Source organism: Camellia sinensis, chromosome 13 (assembly GCF_055761805.1).
Source record: "Camellia sinensis isolate YWXY chromosome 13, ASM5576180v1, whole genome shotgun sequence".
Lineage (NCBI taxonomy): Eukaryota > Viridiplantae > Streptophyta > Magnoliopsida > Ericales > Theaceae > Camellia > Camellia sinensis.
This window is the reverse complement of record NC_138973.1, coordinates 41,234,313-41,253,573: the sequence shown is the minus strand read 5'-3', so window position 1 is coordinate 41,253,573 and position 19,261 is coordinate 41,234,313. Positions and strand designations below refer to the sequence as shown.

Genomic DNA, 19,261 nt, shown 5'->3' with positions numbered 1-19,261 from the left:
GACGTGTGTGTATGGAAAAGCTAAATTTAGAGAAATCTAGTGTCCAGCATGGACATACTCCCGCATCATTAAGGACACCAGTTTTCTTCCTAAAAGAAACAGACCTGACTGTTCATGCAGAAGTCATCCTCCATGAGTTGCTTCCGAGCAATATCTTCACACACGACTAACTGTTGCTGGTAGCTCAAGGACAAACCCACAGAATAGATATAGCCCAAGAACTATACTTATCAAAAAACTGATTACGTCATTTAGGCAAAAACATATACGCAAAATAACAAATGGAAGAATCACAAACAGATAAATATTAACTGCAAATCAAAAAGGAGTTCCACCAATCACAATATATCAGTTCACTAAGCCGGGGATAATTGTTTAATATCAAGAAAAGAAGGGAAGGAAAAACTTAAACCAGTTTCCATAATACTTCAAACCTGAAGCTATTCAAGCAGGTCTACCCAAATATTCACATCTTCACGTCGACGCATTTCTAGCACAAAAGCATCAAGTAGCCTTCGGATACATGAAAAAACAGCAGTCTTTAAAGAGCCAAACAGACCATACCAAAAGTAGAGATGTGATCAATTAGAGGCCACCCGAACTTTCTACCAGTTTAGATGCACCCAATTCATTCTTAGATTTTGACATTACCTGCAAAAAGAGCAACAAAGAGCCTGCATTAATGGAAAGAAGTTGAGATTCGTTGATCCATGGCAACTTGGGTCTCTTAAGTTCCTGAGTTCAACATTCATCAATACATCATTCTTAAACTAGAAAAGCAGTTTTTTTTTTTTTTTGTATTATTATTATTTTTTTTAATGACTGCATTTTATAATATGTAGATCACAAGAAACTCCAATTATCTCACAATGTTTTCTTAAATAATTACGAAACAAGAAACCTCCAGAACTTTCCTAATCACTTCCAAATGGGCAGAAAATATGATATCAATGAGAAAACAACCATGAAAGATGCTACCACTGGGAAAACTTGAGTATAAACTATGAAGCAAGCCTGAGTGGTACTTTCACATGCATGAACAAATACAAACTGCACATATTTACGCACAATCAAGCAGTGGCGGAGCCAAGATTTTGATTCATGGAGGGTACCATTAAGTCGAATCCTTAGCAAGATCAATCACAACCTAAACGGATCCAATTTCCATTTGGTGATAGAACAACCAAAGATCAACATAATGTCAAAATTATATGTCAAGAGTTATGTTTGAATTAACCAATAATTTTTTTTGTAGTTGATTTTCTATTTCAGTACTGAATATGATGATAATCACAATGTAAAATGCAATCACATGCATACAAAAAAACATAAATTTAGAGAAAAACATTAGAAAGAAGAGAGAGAAATAGAGAAGAGAGAAAAAATAATATAAAATTTATAAGAAAATATTTTGACAAAATTAAACATTTATAGTGGCAAATTGTAAGAAATTTATTTTAAAAAAATAAAAGAAAGATAAGATATAAAGATTTAGGAGCATATTTGAAAGTTAAAAGGGAGTTAATTGAAAAGCATTTTCCAATTAGAGGTAAAAGTGTAGTTTTCAAAACATTGAGAGGGGGCACGTCCCCCCACTCCATGTGGTGCTCTGCCACTGCAATCAAGAGTCAGCGGTCTAAAAGTTTTAATTAACTAACATTCATCCAACAAGAAAACAAAAGGGAGGAAGAAGAAGAAACCAACATTCATAATTAACTAACATTAAGACTGCCAATGGGCACAACCAAGATTGAAAGCCAACCCAAATATAAAACAATTCTAATTTGATTATAAATAGATCAAACTGGAACCCATATAAATTAAATTCAAGTAATATAATATACTAAGATAAAATTTTCCTATATAAATAATTCACTTAAATTGGAACCATATACACAAATCTACCTTATGAAACCCAAATTTCAATTCAAATCAAAGTGATCAAAATAAAGCTAACCTTATGGCTTAGATATAGAGCTAACCTTATGGCATAATTTGCCTTACAGTTTAGCTCCCCCATCAAATGGGTTCCGGGAGGGGTAGATTAGATATAGAGCTAACCTTATGGCATAATTTGCAAAAAGTGGCTGGCTTCAAAGTATGAACCCACAACCTCAAGATTGATAGGCCGAGTTTTAAAGTCATAGTTCTAAATAGTTTATCAAATTTAAACTCATGTTCAAGTATTTAAGAGCAATTAGATTTGATATCAGCCTTTACCTGATCCACACCAAATTCAACCTTTTCACAACACTGCTTGGCATCATTTCCACATAGAATTTTGTTCTTTTCCTGATAAGAATCATGCACCAACAAAAATTACGCAATTGTATTGAAAATAGGAGGACGAGGATAAAACCCGACATAAGCGTACTTGAATAATCAGTGTGTGACTAGTATCTTTCTCTGCATACAACAAACAAACAAAAGAAGAAGAAGAAAGAAATAAAGAAAATAAAAGGTTTTCCACCTATTATTACAATTACAAATGTTGCAAACTAGCAACAGCAATAACGTGAACCCTTAGATGTAAATGCTTGAAGACTTCATCCAATAACAAGAACATTACTGCACTAACCACAGAATTCTTGACAAGGTAAGATCACTATATCCTAATCCACAGATTGATGAATTATGAGTGGGTTTTTACGTTACATATTAAGTTCTCCTCCTAAAGATTTGATTAGACAGCCCAGCACCAAACAGGGAAAAAAAATTGAGCCAACAAAAGAAAAAAAGGGTTATACAATGCTTACTCATTCCATTCAAACAAATTTCAGACATACACCAGCTGGACATAAAGCCATTAAGAGTAGCAAACCAAGCTAGGCAATAAACCTTTGGAATCTATTTGCTAATTCTTTACATAAAACTCACTTCACTTATGTACAATTAGTGCCATCAGTGGTCAAGAGTGACAAGTCCCATTCAGTTAAGGATTTGAATCTCTCTCTAAATCCTGTTCTCTCAGTGACCAAAATTGTTGAGGACAGCCACTTGGTAATTGGAACATTAAAAACACAACACTCAAAATGCCACCATCAACAGTACTTTTTTTTTTTTTTTTTTTTTGATAAATAAGTATGCGGACTTTATTGAGAAAGCATCAAAATGATGTAAAGAATACAAAAATCCCCACGAGGGCAAAACACACCCTCTAACCTATAACCCCATCCAGAAACTCTAAAAAACTAAACATATTCGGATCAATTTTCATCTCTAACCAACCATACAAAACAACCAGAAGGCGACTCTCAATCCAACTAACATTGCGTTGAATATCCTGAAACGTGCGTCTATTATGTTCCAACTAAACTAACCACATCAAACAAAAAGGGACCAAAATCCACACATGCCGCTGTCAACGCCCAACTCGAGCCCCGCGCTAGCTCCACAACATGTCCACCACCCGCCTCGGCTGAACCCGTAGAAAACAAAGGCCCACACACGGGACGCTACCAGACAATGCAAGAACAAATGATCCACAGACTCTACAGCATTACAACACATACAACACCGATTCACTAGATTGTGACCCCGCCGCATCAAGTTATCAATCGTGAGATTTCTACTCAAAGCCGCCGTCCACATAAAGAAAACCACCTTAGATGGAACTCCTGACACCCAAACACTCCTCCAAGGAAAATCCCGCCTCACCTTCCTCACCAAGCTCCAATAGAATGACGAGACCGAAAAACACCCTTTAGCCCCAACAGTCAAGCCCAAAACATCCTCCCCACCCCATTCACCCCTAACCCATACAAGTAACCCCATAACTCCACCAGTTGATCAACCTCCCAGTCTTGAACCGGTCACCGTAGCGTAATGTCCCAAACCACCCCCTCCCCACCCCTGAAATAGGATGCCACCATAGCCTCCTGATATCTCACAATACTGAAGATCAAAGGAATGTGAGCCTCCAATGAATCCACCCCACACCATCGATCCTTCCAGAAACGCACCCTCACCCCATCACTGACTCGAAAACCCACCCTACCCCAAAACTCCCTTCTCCCCAACCAGATCCTTTTCCATAACCCATAACCATGCAAACCCAGCACCGCCCCTGACCCCCATTCCCCCCGAGCTACCCCATACTTGGCAGCCACCACCTTCCTCCACAATCGTTCGGGATCACCAGCAAAGCGCCACAGCCATTTCCCCAATAGCGCTCGATTAAAAGTCACCAAACTCCTCACCCCCAACCCCCTTGCCACTTTCGGTTGACAAATCCAGCCCCAATCCACCAAGTGATACCTAAAATCAGCACCCTGACTACCCCACAAGAAATCCCTTTATAACTTCTCAATCCTCCGCGCCACAAACACTAGAATAACATGCACCGACATAAAATATGTCAGAATACTGCTCAACAGGCTCTTGATCAAAGTCTACCTTCCCCCTTGCGATAGATGTTACCTCTTCCAACCTGTTAACCGTCGTTGAATCCGCTCCACAACCCCATCTCATACCCCTATAGCCTTAAACGTTGCCTCCAACGACAAACCCAAATAAGTCACCGGCAAGATAAACACCTTACAACCCAACACCGCTGCTAGCATTGGCAACCCCTCCACTTGACCCACTGGAATCAACTCAGACTTCCCCAAATTCACCCGAAGACCTGAGACAACCTCGAAGCACAACAAAACACATCTCAAGTAACCCAACTGTTCCGCCACCACCCCACAGAAGATTAGCGCATCATCGGCATACAACAAATAGGAAACACTCAGGCATGCTCCTGTAGGAGACTCAACCACAAAACCTTCCAGCAAACCTTCATGACCTGTTCTTTCCAACAATCTGCTCAAGGCCTCCATCACTAAAATAAACAAAAGTGGCGACAAAGGGTCTCCTTGACGAAGACCTCAATATGTCCGAAAGAAACCCGCTGGAGTACCATTAACCATAATCGACAACCGCACAGTAGAAATATAGAACTGAATCCAGCAACACCAAGTCTCCCCAAAACCCATACGATCCAAAACATACAACAAAAACTCTCACCGCACATTATCATAGGCCTTCTCTATATCCAACTTACAAATCACACCCGATTGCCCCTGCCTAATCTGGGAATCCACACACTCATTAGCCACCAAGATTACATCTAAAATCTGCCGACCCCCCCACAAAAGCATTCTGAGAGTCAAACACCACTTTCTGCAAAACCTCGCAAAGTCTATTTGCCAACACCTTAGCCAACAGTTTATAAACACTCCCACAAAGACTAATTGGCCGAAAGTTCTTAATGTCCTCAACCCCCCTTTCTTTGGAATCAAAACCAAAAAGTCACATTAAGACTTTTCTCAAACTGCCCAATCTCGAAAAAAGCCTCCAGTGCCGCCATCACGTCTGCCTTAACCACACTCAACAGTGCTGAAAGAAAGCCATAGTAAAATCATCGGGACCGAGAGCTTTATCCCCACTCATGGCCCGCAAAGCCCAAAATATTTCCTCCTCCGTAATGGCTTGCTCCAAGGCCACCCTATCCTCAGCCAAAATCATATCAAAATGAAGCCCTTCCAGCCCTGGCCGCCACTCCTCTTCTTGCAGAAGAAACAAATTCTGATAGAAATCCACAATCCCTCCCTTGATCTCCTCTTCATTTACCAGTTCACGCCCATTCACCCGCATTCGACTAATACGATTCATCCGACGGTGAGCATTAGCCATCCGATGGAAGAATTTTGTGTTACGATCCCCATCCTTCAACCACAAACACCTAGACCTTTGTCTAAAACTCATCTCCTCTAAGCGTGAAATACGAACATAATCCTGTCTAGCCGCCTCCTTTCTAGCAACATCATCCAGCGATAAGCCCCCTCCAGCCTCTAACTCATCCAAGGAAGATAGTAAGGACACCATTGCTTGTCTCTGACCCTCTAGTCGGCCAAAAACCTCCCTATTCCAGCGTTTCAGATCCCCTTTAAGCAATTTCAACTTCTGCACCAACATGCAACTAGGCGACCCTGTAACTGCATAAGAGTTCCACCACCCCCGAACCATCTCCAAGAAACCCTCCGAATGCAACCACATGTTCTCAAAACGGAAAAGAGTTGGGCCACTGCGGAGCCCCCCCACTATTGAGTAAAAGAGGCCAATGATCAAACACTAAACGAGACAATCGAATTTGAACAACATCCGAAAAATGTTCCTCCCAATCGCAAATCGATCAATCCGAGACAAACTCTGCCCATTCGACCAAGTAAAGCTCCTTTCCTAAAGCAGCATGTTAATCAACAGCATTTCATCAATAAAAGAACAGAACTTTCGCATGCAGCCCAACTCCCGGGAACTCCCCACCCTCTCAGTTGGCCACCTCGTCATATTGAAGTCAACTCCCACACACCAAGGCACTGACTAACAAAATGCCACAGCCTCTAACTCTAAAAAGAACTCCCCGCGATCCTCGTTCCGCACTAGGCCATACACCCCCGTGAACACCCATTGGAACTGATCCGCCACACATCGAAATTGAGAAGACACTCAAAAGCTACCCAACTCCTCATCTTCCTTCACAACCACCCTCGAGTCCCAAACGATTAGAACACCTCCTGCCGTGCCCACTGCCGGCAAATGTAACCACTCTACAAATCGGCCTCCCCAAATTTCTCGCACCACCTCTAACCCCAACACCTCCATCTTTGTCTCTTGTAAGCACACCACATCAACTTTCACACTTCGCAAGACTGCCTTCACGGCTACCCTTTTGTCCCTATCATTCAATCCCCATACATTCCATGACAAAAATTTTAACTTCATTTCAACAACAAAGGAACCCCCTGACGTCTATGTGAGCCACGATCAGCCCGTGCCCCACCCTGTACATAATTGATTGAACACACTAAATTCCTTAACTCCCGTTTCCCTTCACGATTAGTCTCTGCCACTGTACCCACTGGGTTACTAGGAGACCCTTTTCGCCACGACGCCTCCATGGCAGAAAATAACCGTAAGACTTCCTCCTTATACCCTTTGAATGATAGACCCAATAACTGACTGACCTCAGTTATGCGTTTCAACACCCAATCTGAAACATCCTCCGCTACAGGTATCCCATTCCTTCCAAAGACATTACTGTCCTCAAACTGCACCTGTGTTGGACCCATCAGTCCCTCCTGGTTGCCCCTATCCACAGCCAGAGGCTGCAGTACCAGCGCCAATTCATCACGACCCTCTGTATCGGCCTCAGCCATGGCTCCCCATACCAGACCATCACCCTGGTCAAACCCGGCTCGCCTCTCCCCATCTCCAGCATTGGCGACCTCATCTCGAAAAGACAAATTTGACACTCTTTATCTTGGGATTGGATGGTATAATTAGGCATATGGCAATTTACTGAATATAGCTGCAGTTATATATGAAAAGATTACAAAGTATTCTTCATTTTGTTATTATTTTAAGATTCCCATAATTTCAAGAATATTACTCAATTCAAGTATCAGATTCTGCAAGACTTCTAATTAATTTCAGGAATTGCAAAAGCCTGTACATATGATCCATTGGTGTAGAACCGGCACCATCCTCCTATAGGACATGTCAAGAAAGATTTGGATTTGCGCCGATGTCTCTGTGTTGAACATGAGCAGACCATGAGACAAAAGAAACCACAAGAGGGATGTTGCAACCAGGTAGGATTGCTAGTCCTAGCAGACCCGAATCAGTTCAACATTCAGAATTGTATATGTTTCACTATTTCGTAAAAACTAACTGAAGATCCGATCCATCTGGACAGTGCCTCTCCTGAGCTAAAGGTTTCCTTGAAGCAAAGTCATTGACTTTATTTTGTACACTTAAACTAAATGTAATCCTAAACAACCTTCTCGTTTTATGTTTTCACATGATCTCCCGAGTCCTCATAAAAGGCATTGTCTAACGCGCAAAGTCCATTATGTGTGCTATCACCATGGATGGAAGTGTAGAAATTCCACCAAAGCCAGATTATTTGCATTTCTTTTTTAAATTAACTTAAATTCTCCAACTTCTTGATTAAAAAATGGTAGTTCCACTGTCATTTTCTGGCCAAAGAGAGGAGCATGAAAGGTCCTTGGCATCATACAAAATTAAGCTAAGACATTTATGAACAAGGTTCTGATTTGGGCTTCTCCTTCAATCCCTAGATCACCCAACTAATTTCTTACCTGACAGATAAATAATGGAGGCCAAAAGCCTTTGCCTCAACAAAAGTTTGAGAAGCTCATTTCTTAAAATGTGATAAAGCACCCTATAATTTTTTTCTCTCATTACTTATCAAAAGAAAAAACAAAATAAAATAAAATTTACTTCTTGTTATTTTTTATTCCAAGTGCCACAGTATCAAAGAAAATATATTCTTTATTTTTTCTCATTTCTCCCTTTTTCTTTTTCTTTTTTTTCTTTTTTTGGGAGGGGGGACGTTGGAACTCTCAATTGGTGCCATTTTTCAGTTTCAATGGAAATCTGGTGGTACACTTCAAATTCCAATAAAAAATGGTACAGAATCAATGGCTTAAAACTTCAGAAAATACCACCATGAATTCTCCATATGTAACAGCTTTTTCAAAGAAAAATTGTAACACAAAAACAACCTAAAATAAATGGGTCAAACCAATCAGACTCTAAAAACAACTAAGAATAATGAGTGAACACAATCATACTAAATGTAGAATTATTTCTGGACGACGCTGCTGTCAAGAGAATGGAGTGCTAACAATAGCTAGTTCCATTTAATCAAATGGTCAATAGATTAAGGTCATTAAGAGATCTATTCTACAACATATGGAACTACAATACAGAATAACCTACAGATCTCAAGCATATAGATAATTATAGTCTACAAACTTTCAAGTATTAATCAAACTGAGATATATCAAAAGCTACTGATCATTGCATAGTCCCACACCATGATTATGGAGGACCCTACCTTAGACTGAAGATTTGTTATTGTGGACCTCAGCAAAGTATCTCCAACAATCAACCTCAACTTCGTAATAAAATCATCCCGACTTATCTTTTTACTCTGACAAACAAAAAGATCAAAAAAACATAAGGAAATGTCCAATCAAAATATGAAAAAGAAATAATCAGAACACTGTCACTGAGCATACCCTGAACAACTCATAATTAGTTTCAATTAGTTCCATATCATTAACAGGGACTTTATTTGAGATGGCTGCAAACAACATTGGCAAAGGCATCCAAGGGGAATTAGGAGTTCTTGTAATGCTTGAACACAGATTAGAAGCTCTTTCTTGACATCTCTCAACTGGAACCTGATGGCAATTATTAATTCCCTAGGGGTAAACAGAATGTCAGATGTTAAAGAAAAAATAATATTTCTGCAAAAATAACCAATCCCAAAAGCTCCAATGATAGATAACAATAACATATTAACTGAAAATCAAGGCCATCTAAGCAGGACAGAAATCAGCCTGAGCTGCTTAAAGCACAGAACAGATCTCAGCTGGGAAGACCCCAGCCTGAGTCCAGCCTGTTTAAAGGAACAAACTACAAGCCAACTCTCAGCAGGTCCATGCTCAACACCACCTCAAGTCATCTATAAACTATTCTATTACTCAGAATAATGGAGTTGAACTAACAAAATTTTACTTCAAGCACAAAACTTTTTACCAGCGATAAATAGTTAAAACTCTTTGTTTTGTGATGGAATAAGTAAATGTAATAAAATCAGAAACAAGATCAAACCAAATTTAGCAAAAAGAAGCTTGACTTAACAGCAACATATACATGGACATACACACAAAGTGGGAGCCCTGCACTGCACTCCAGTGTTAAATTTCTTACCAACTAACCCAACTGATAGCAACATATACATACATACAAGTTCACAAACTGCCCTTACCAAGTTCAAACTACAAGAGATTTGAATGATGTATGATGTAGTGATAAGTGTTTTTTTACTCATATAGCATTGCAGTCAATAAAAATTCATTTGTTTCATATCACACAAGGTTTTCTAAGTCAGGTATAGTGTGGAAGCTTCACTTCATTTGAGCAATCCAAGATTGTGAATTGGAAGCAGTGGATAACTTCTTTGATCTTCATTGTGGATATCTCAGAAAGGGAGGATCAGACAAAGTGAAGCGGGAGATTTTCAATAAAATGTTACCGTTCTCCAATGTCTCAGGAAAATATTTGGAAGTAAAGATTCTACATAGCTGTCCATTTTTATTTTTATTTTTATTTTTTTCCATGTGGACTGTAATGTTGGACACTATAGTCACCATAGAAAGTTTTTTTGAGCTTCCAAATGGGTGTCATATGAGGAGTGGAGGTTTCAACAAACCATCTATTACTTCATTGTAAGGTTGCTAGAGATTTGGTAGAGATTTCTATTTCCTAATTTTGAATTGACATGGATTATGCTGGCTTAAGAGCTCTAGTTTAATATTTTTGGTCATGGGGCACCATTTGAAGAAGACGAGAAATGCTTAGATGTTGAATTTGAAACCTGTGTTTTGGTGCCTATGGAGGGACAAAAATCAGTGTATCTTTGAACAAAACACTAGACTAGATAATGAATACAGTAAGTATCAATTTTAACCCCAGCTGAGCATAGCCGAAGATCAACAAACTTATAATTTCCTTATTAAGTATCGATGCCCACATTAAGCATAGATGCCCATGAAACCTCAACCCAAGTCAACAAACTTAACAATAAGTTCGCAAATACTTGGGATTGACTACATGTATCCATTCTCACTAGTCAGCTATATGTAATGCCTAATTCCTTAATCAAATCCAAGGAATTAGGCATTAACACCATTTCCTAACTCCCCTTCGTATTTCATCAAGGATTCTGATTTCCTTACTAACTTATTAACAACCATTTGGTCTCACTCACTAGCATTTGGAGTCACTTTTCCTTTAGAATTCAAAAGTCCTAATCTATCCTATGCACATTTTCAGAGAAAAAGAGCATTGCCCATACAAGTGAAACCCATAAACATCTAATGACACAAGGAGACATTCAGATATGGATAACTCTTTCATCCTCAATATTCATGCTTAAATATTAGTTGGAATCAGCTCCCCAACACCACTAATGACATCTTTCCCATGCACTTTGAAAGGAGTTTGATGTAAAGTAATACACTCCCTCTCTACATCTGGCAACTTTAAATCACAAAGCTCCATCTACTATAAAAATCTGCCTAACGAAGTGGCCAGCATATCTTTCTAACAATTGGATTCATAGAAGAGGAAAATAGCATAAATGAAAACACTACTTCCATTACTACTAAAAATCAGCTAAATGAAAAGATGCCAATAATTCTGCAGTGCTTAAAATCATTTCAAAACACTGCTCCCTTCTTCAGTGTATATGAGACTTCAACTTTCAAATGGAACTAGAAAAGCTACAGGTTATAATGTTATCTGCAAAACACACATTAAACAAGATCCTCAACTTCTTCAAAGCAAGCTTTAGTGGATTGGTTATTTTTAAGACATCTACATTAAAGAAATTAGTGATGGCCTTGCTGGGTATGGAAAGTTAAAAAATGCCTTTGCAGGGACTAATGACATAACACAGAAAAGGAAAAAAATAAATAAATAAAGGTAGTGGCATCATAAACGAAAGTTACAAATTGAACATATAGAATCAATAAAGCCTATTCTTTTGTGCATTTCATCAATAGAAACGAATAAGAATACAGAATCACAATTTCAATCTATTATATTTATCCCCATTTTGGTTCAATCTCAAACATTACAACTGGAAGTTCATTTTATAATGAAACATTACATCACCACCGAGCCATCTTTTATAGGCATAATATCAATGAGTTAACAATTCCAGCCTTAAATCTTTTCTTTCTGTCAAACTTCAGCATATCAAAAAACCCAAAAATAAAAAATAAAATAAAATATTTGTGCCCAAATTAATATTTGACACATTTATGAAGTACATGCACAAACATATTCTATCATTCAATCATTGGTCTTAGGACCCTTTTTTTTTTTTTTTTTTTTTGATTGCCAACAAAAAAGAATTATAACTTAACCATGATGTAAGGGTCTCCATTCAATATGGAAGGGTCAGACGGACAGAACCATGATGTAATGGGACATTATAAATTAACCCACTTACAGAATTCATATGAAGACCCGTCAGGTCTACATACTACACTCAGAATGTTCTAGCCAACTACACAATGGCTGATGAGAAAGACCTGACTAGGGCCATGACAAAAATCTAAAATCACAACGCAGCCATGGCTGCTTCAATCAGATAATTATACAGAAACTGTAACAGGAGCACACGTAGTTGACCTGGTAATTACATAAAGCCACCATGAAAACCCAGTTTATAAAAGGTCCTCAATTAAATTACCCTAATTTCAAGTTGAGACCATAATATGAGAACTAACCGAAAACAGCATAATAAAAGAAAACCAAAAGAAAGCACAACAAAGCTTTCCAACAAATTTAGTGAGCTTACTAATTGAGCCAGAGATGGATCCAACTGTAACTGGACCTGAGGCCCCTGAGAACAGGTAGTGACTCCTGAAATATCAAGCTTGCTCTCACTTCCAACCAGTAACCCTGTAAAAAAATAGTAGAACAAGTGCTAGGTGCTAAAAATGTTTGAGAAAATCAAACGAGAAAAAAAGAAAAAAGGAAAGAAAAGAAAAGGATACACCCTCAACAAAGACACAGGGCACTATCTCTTGAATGTAATTAAGTCCATTAGCCAAACCAACTAGAGTAAGCATAGACGGAAGAAACACTTCTTTAAATCCTAGCAGCTTTTGAAGAATTGTTTCAAAGAGATTGGCCAGCAGAGATCGACTGGTCCCAGACCATCCAAATTTGTTAGTAATACAAATCAACTAACAAAATAGCATGTACGTTATGCGACATATTGGGTCTTATGGAATGTAGCAATGGCGAATAAACGCAATGGCTATAAAACAAATAAAAAACTTGAGGGGTAAGATCACCTTCAGCATCAGAAGAGACCTTGAAACTAACAACATATTCTGGGTAAATATGAGTATTCTTATTCACATTCCATACTATGTACTGTCTTGGAGTATGCATATCATCAACTCCACTATCAAAGTCCTCACTACTTGGATGGAACTGTTTAGATCCTGCATGAACAACCTCCATATTTCCCATTATTACGTGACAGAACACCATGTGTCGTACCCCATTTTCGTCAACATCACAATAGCTTGCACTGTAAAAATGAAAAACAAAGGGAAGCAAAGAGGAGTTAAATCCCTAATTGTGGCCCATTTTAAGAATATAAAAAGCATAACATAAAATTGTTGAATTATAGACCCCACTCAAAAAACAAAAAACAAAAAACAAAAAACAAAAAACAAAAAGTCAAATTAATAGTTAGCAAGGAAACACATATACTTCCAAACGCAAGTGGCCAGGAAATTTGGCAATTATACACAGTAAAGTCTCACCCATGTTAGATAAACTCAAAAAAAGATTCATGCATTGTGGGTAGACATGCCTCCTAACCAACTACTCTGAACAAAGATCCCATTAAACCCAGTGCAGATCCTAGAAAGACAACTACTCATGCATGTACTAATTACATGTGATAAACAGAACCATACTTTAACCTGTAAATGAAGACCAATTACCGTACTTGCAAAGGTGAACCACCTAAACCAATGTAATATGGCAAATGGCAATATAACAACCTTTATAACTTAAGCATCAGTGCTCATAACCTACAGAAACATAATAGTCATGGTATTTTGCCCTCATCAATTATGGACCTATAGTAGCTCAACTATTAATCCAAATGGACCATAGTGGTGAGAGAGAGAACTCACTACTACATCTCTTCAGACCCCTAACAGGTTAAATTGTAGTTTTAACATTGGGGGCAGCTCTCTCCCACGGAAGAGAAAGTCCATCTTCCTCCCAGCATATTATGTCAACAGTTTTCAATATTCATAACTTCTGTAATTTATAATAAATGTAAACGGTGGTTAAGAAACTCTGACCTTGTAATAGTGCAGTTTGCAGGTGAAAGATGAACACCAATGCCATACGTGGATTTAATTTTGGATGTTCCACAATGCCCAAGTCCATACATCATGATACTAGACAGAACTCCTTTAGAACAAGGAAGCCAAGCATATTGCACATTTGCATCCCCACGAAATTTCTTGGTGATTTCAACTTGCTTGTGAAAGAGCTCCAATCGAGCTTGCATTGAAGTACTCGAGCCACGATATATGTCAACAATGTCTGCATTGGCAAATGAACCCATACCCGCAAAAAACATTTTCCTCACAGCATCATAATCCACATCTCCATGTATAGCAGCAATACCGGTGACCATGTTTTTCTCTATCTGTTGATTTTCCCCAACAGCTGCATCAACTTTTCGATCAGATGCTCTGACACAACTATCCTCGACTTCTACATCACAATGGTCGCTGGCATGTTTCTTATCAACTTGAATTTGCTGATTAACTGCATTTGACTCCCCACTATGTTCGTTAAACTTAGAGCAATCTGATCCATTCACTTCAATCTCAAGCTGCAGCCTGATATCATGGTACCCATGCGGCTCTGAAAAAAGATGTTCCTCATCTTTCTCAAATTCATGGTGGCAGCACTCAGGGAGTTCCTCATCAGCAGAAAAGATTTCTGGAAAGAAGCATTTGCCTGCTTCATCAATCCAGGCAATAGGCTGCTGTAAACCTGTCTTCATGTCCAACCTCATCATATGCAAAAAATCTAGCACAAAGAGGCGGCCATTAAACTCCACCTCAGTGGTTGCCTTCTTCACCTGAAGATCTTTTTTAATCAATCCAATCAAATCATGAGGAAAATCATTCCATTCACCATTCTGATAAAACATCAAACGTTGTGGAATCCCACTTCTCGAAAAATTTGAATAATATCGAAGTAAAGATTTTTTTAGATGAGAAGCACAATAACCGCACTTGCTTTTGGATCCATTCAATTTCCTCCGCTTTCCCATCTTATAAATGGAAGAGTTTAAGGTGGTCTGCTGGGACAATACCTTGCGTGCTATGCCAGTGAAATATGCTTCACAGCGTGCTGCCCGCTTTCTTTTCAAGTCAACCACAACTCGACGGCCATTATCCAATACCTTTGTGAACTTCGTTTCCATTTTTACCCACAAGATCAATCCCTATCCACAGATATAAAGCCAAAAGTTCAAAGATAACAATTATATATGACTCGGTCTTGCCAATGTCTCAGATAAACCTTGCCATTGATGATAATTAGCAAACCTGTGCAATAAAATCCACTCCATTAAAATATTGTCAGCTAAAATGTAAAAACTATTACTATAAAATAATTTTTTATATAATATTACACTATAATTAAATCCTAGACAAAAAGTGCATCAAATCCACTTGCAATCCGACAACCGGGAGGGCATCCATCCATTCTGTTATATCCATGCGGTTCGAAAATGTCATTTGGGGTTAAGCAGTGCAAAGGTAGCAATCCAGTAAAAGGGAAATAACTTTGGGCATTGTGGTGCAAAAATTTTGGGAAGATCAAACCATTCATATGAAGATTTCTTTCCCCATATTTAGATGCATTAATTTTATGATTTTCAAGGATTGAGGCCTCGTTTGGCAAGTGGTGATTTTAGCCAAAAAATCACTAAAAAAATCAAAAAGCCAACAACTTATACCCAAAAGTCAAAGATTTCATTTTCTCTCTACTTTCTGCACATCTTTTCATAAAAAATCAAAAAGTTAACTAAAAAAACATGTTGCCAAACGAGGCCTGAATATTGTTTTAGACGTTTCCTGATATTTCTCCAAATTGTAATACGACACTAAAGAAGTGCTAATTTTATTGATGTTTCCTCACTTTATCCATATCCTTTCTTTCAACATTTTCCATATCAATACATGTATAGTGTGTAATATAGCCATAATAGTAAAATAATCAGAAATTTTGAGGTCATCAACTTAAAGATTTGAAAAAAAAATGTTAGCTCAATTCTAGTCAACTATAGTTACCTTTTCATGATCAAACTAAACATCACTGGTAATTTTCATAAACCACCGAAATCATCCAATGCATGGCCTTTTATAGAAAGAACTAATAATACCTATGGCTCAAGAATTCCCTTCCTACGTGCAATTTAAATTAAATCATTATAAAAACTAATTAATGCGGCAATTATGCTATCAAAATTGTACAATTTATCTATGTTACCCAAACTCGGGTTGGTGTCGGATATAGGTACGTGTCCAGAAGTAGAATTTGCATATTTTTCTAATTATTGGATACGGGGACCGGTTCAAAATTTGGATATGTGTACAGAGCCACGACATATTAATATAAATATCAAGATTAAATTTTCTATGTAGTGTTGAATTAGGGGTCGGGGAGATGAATAAAAGATAATGCAGAAAGCTTTAAGTTTAAATTAATTCATTTTTTTCACAATTTTTTTTCCTTTTGGTAAATAATTTACTAAAAATATACCACTATTTAATGCGTATGGCACATATTTTAAGGAAACCTTTCTACTGCAATTTAATATTTGGAAAAATCTCCAACAATTGCTTAAATACTTTTATAAGTCAAATTTAAAGAAATTAGATGGCACAAGTCAAGTGGGGTGTGTATCTAATGTACACAGCCCACACAATTAAATCCATGTAGGGGTTTTCTTAGACGTCTAGGGCTTTCCCAAGACATCTTCAGACACTCCTCTTCCAAAACGCTAGGGCTTTTTCTCTTCCAAGGCATCTCTGCTAAGGGCTTCGATGTATATGCTCCAGTTTTTTCATTGATTGCAAGAAGTCTAGGACTTCGACATGGATTGACGACGAGAGGCCAAGAATTGTGTATGATGAAATCCACAAAGAGATGGTTAAAAACCTCACCGCCAGTGACTTGTAAGTACTTTTTCGATTGTCTTTGTATGTGCTTTAAATTCACAATTCGTTATCGTTTCTCCCCTAGCAATTCCTATAACAACAGATCATTCTTCACTCTTCTTACACACTTCTTTCCCGCACCCGTGTTGTGCCGTGTCGACACGGGTTCTTCTACCCAAACCACCGAGTCCATGTAACACAGCAATTTATGATACATTTTTTCACAATTTGGCTCGATACACCAACCAATTGATTTGTATCTCGGGATGATTTGACATAAACATGAATCATATCAAAATCGTATGATTCACAATACGTATCACACAACTTGGTTCAATACCAAGAAATCGATTTAGCTTTATCCATGCGTTTCAACTTGCAAAGTATATATTTTTGAGGAATCAAGTGAGAGGTTTGAGAAGTGTTGTGATTTGGGTACTATGGGCCCTTTGAGGTGAGTATTTGGGTATGAAAATTGAAGAACGAAGAATATAAGACTTCTGAAAATGTTCTAGAGTTTTTGTCTCATAGCTTCTGTTTTCTAAGGTGATCTCTTTTTAACGCAAGTATAGATTTATTCTTGTTCATGAAGTTTGACATTTTTTCTCATAGGGTGTATTTAAATTTAATTTTGGGAAAAATATAGTGTTAGAATTGGAAGTTGTGAAAATCTTGTAATAGGTGTAATATTTATATCATAAATAAATGCATTGTGTTAAATTTATCTCATACTCATTTGATGATTTAAACTTTTAATTTTATAATTTCTCATACGATGGATCTTAAATTCTTATTTCCTCTAAATCATACAAGTATAGGAATCTATAAATTGTCCTAAGTCAAAGAATAATCAATAATGTAATAAAGGAAAATAAATATACTAGTTGAATTCATGTTAGTTGGTTGGTTCATGCTGCGGATTTTACCCACATCTCTTGCCATTGAGGTACGTGTCTTATCTATTATACCATGTGCTCATCATTCAAAATTAGCTTTTAATTGATTTCTATTTAAACTTTACATATTTATAATATCTAATCTTTAGATATATTTTCTATTAATTTTAGAAATTATAACTGAATCTTTACTATTCACAATTCAAAAAAAAGGTAATTTTGATTCTCAATTTGACAATTACGTGCGCCAGCTTTTATGAATAGGTATATTGTGGCGTAAAAAGTGTAACAACATAACATTTCCCAAAGCTCTTTCTATATAAATTGAAATTTCAAGACCAAATTTTTTTTTTTCCAAATTCCATACAGACGTAGTTGATTGGAGGTTCTTATGACCACAATCAGAGGTAGACCCGAATGAAACATGGATTGACGACTACTAAGGCAATTGAAGTTCAATTTAAGTCTGCGATTGTCAACCGAATTGCTTGCGATCACATCAATTCGTGAAAAAAAAGCATAACACTTTCATAAAATACAAAACAAAGGAGACCTGTATTCAATTTTCAGCAAAAGCTATGGAGAGAGAAAGCTAGAGGAAAGCAAACATGCCATAAATATACCTATATACTATATACAGAGAGAGAGAGAGAGAGAGAGAGAGAAAGAGAGCAATCAAGCGTACCTGAATCGCAGAGAAGAGAGAAAAAGTCGACGGATGATCTTCTTCCTCCTTTTCTTCTCCTACAGTCGTTCAAACCCTAGGAACCATCCAATGGAGATTATTTTTTTCTTTTTTTCTTTTTTTTCTTTTTATTGGAGATAGTAAGACCCGTAATATGATTGGGACTAATTTACCTAATTAAAAAAATAAAATAAATCACCTTACTTGATTTTTAGTTTTCTAAAACACTTTTTAAAAAATTCGACTTTCTTATTTTCTGTATTTTTTTGTTTTTATTAAATTTTTTTAATATTTTAAACAATTTTTTTACTTTTTAAACACACCTAACATAAATACACTTAAAAAATAAAAAAATTGTAAAAATTTTTTTTAAAAAATTTACTAAATACCAAAAATACAAAAAAATATAAGAATTCAGTATATTTTTTATATTTTTATGTATTTATTAATTTTTCAAAATATTTTTTCACAAATTTTTGACTTTTTAGATATATCTAAGTAAGGTGCATCTAAAAAAGTAAAAAAAAAAATGTTTAAAATTTAAAAAATATTCACTAAAAATAAAAAAACACAAAAACTAAAAAAGTCAATTTTCAAAAAATTTAATTCAGAAAACTCAAACTAAACACAGTGAATTATTTTCATTTCAAATTAAATTTTTTAATTAAGCTAAAATAGTGTAAAAAAAAAAACCTAAAAAGTGTGAAGGCTAAGACAAAGAATAAAGTGTTTTGACGATTTTACCCCTTTGGGATGTGAATAACGAGTGATATGCTATGGTATTTTGGAGAAATGGGAGGGGTATTTTGTTCAAT

At 37.0% G+C, this 19,261-nt stretch overlaps 1 protein-coding gene across 2 annotated transcripts; it reads right to left on the bottom strand.

The window, feature by feature from the left end:
* Nucleotides 1-282: 282 nt before the first annotated feature.
* Nucleotides 283-19,014, bottom strand: LOC114303044 (inactive poly [ADP-ribose] polymerase RCD1). Of its 2 annotated transcripts, none has more exons than XR_014348753.1 (8): nucleotides 18,447-19,014; nucleotides 13,983-15,248; nucleotides 12,951-13,192; nucleotides 12,449-12,552; nucleotides 9,093-9,278; nucleotides 8,909-9,004; nucleotides 2,221-2,406; nucleotides 283-651 (listed from the first exon to the last, which is right to left on the bottom strand). XR_014348753.1 is itself a non-coding variant. In XM_082902070.1 (8 exons), exons 2-8 carry the CDS (start codon nucleotides 15,122-15,124, stop codon nucleotides 586-588), a joined length of 1,908 nt encoding a protein of 635 aa, XP_082758196.1. In that variant the 5' UTR covers nucleotides 15,125-15,248; nucleotides 18,447-19,014; the 3' UTR covers nucleotides 283-585. The 2 variants fall into 2 exon arrangements, 1 of the variants encoding a protein (XP_082758196.1); XM_082902070.1 differs by having other exon boundaries at nucleotides 2,221-2,292.
* Nucleotides 19,015-19,261: the final 247 nt, after the last annotated feature.

What these genes read in the sequence shown, in the direction of transcription:
- LOC114303044 (XM_082902070.1), bottom strand. Translation starts at nt 15,124, where the DNA reads ATGGAAACGAAGTTCACAAAGGTATTGGATAATGGCCGTCGAGTTGTG. An exon ending in GGTCTCTTCTGATGCTGAAG is followed by an intron (nt 12,553 to 12,950) that starts GTGATCTTACCC and finishes ATTTTTTTACAG; the next exon opens with GGTTACTGGTTGGAAGTGAG. An exon ending in ATCCATCTCTGGCTCAATTA is followed by an intron (nt 9,279 to 12,448) that starts GTAAGCTCACTA and finishes GTTTACCCCTAG; the next exon opens with GGAATTAATAATTGCCATCA.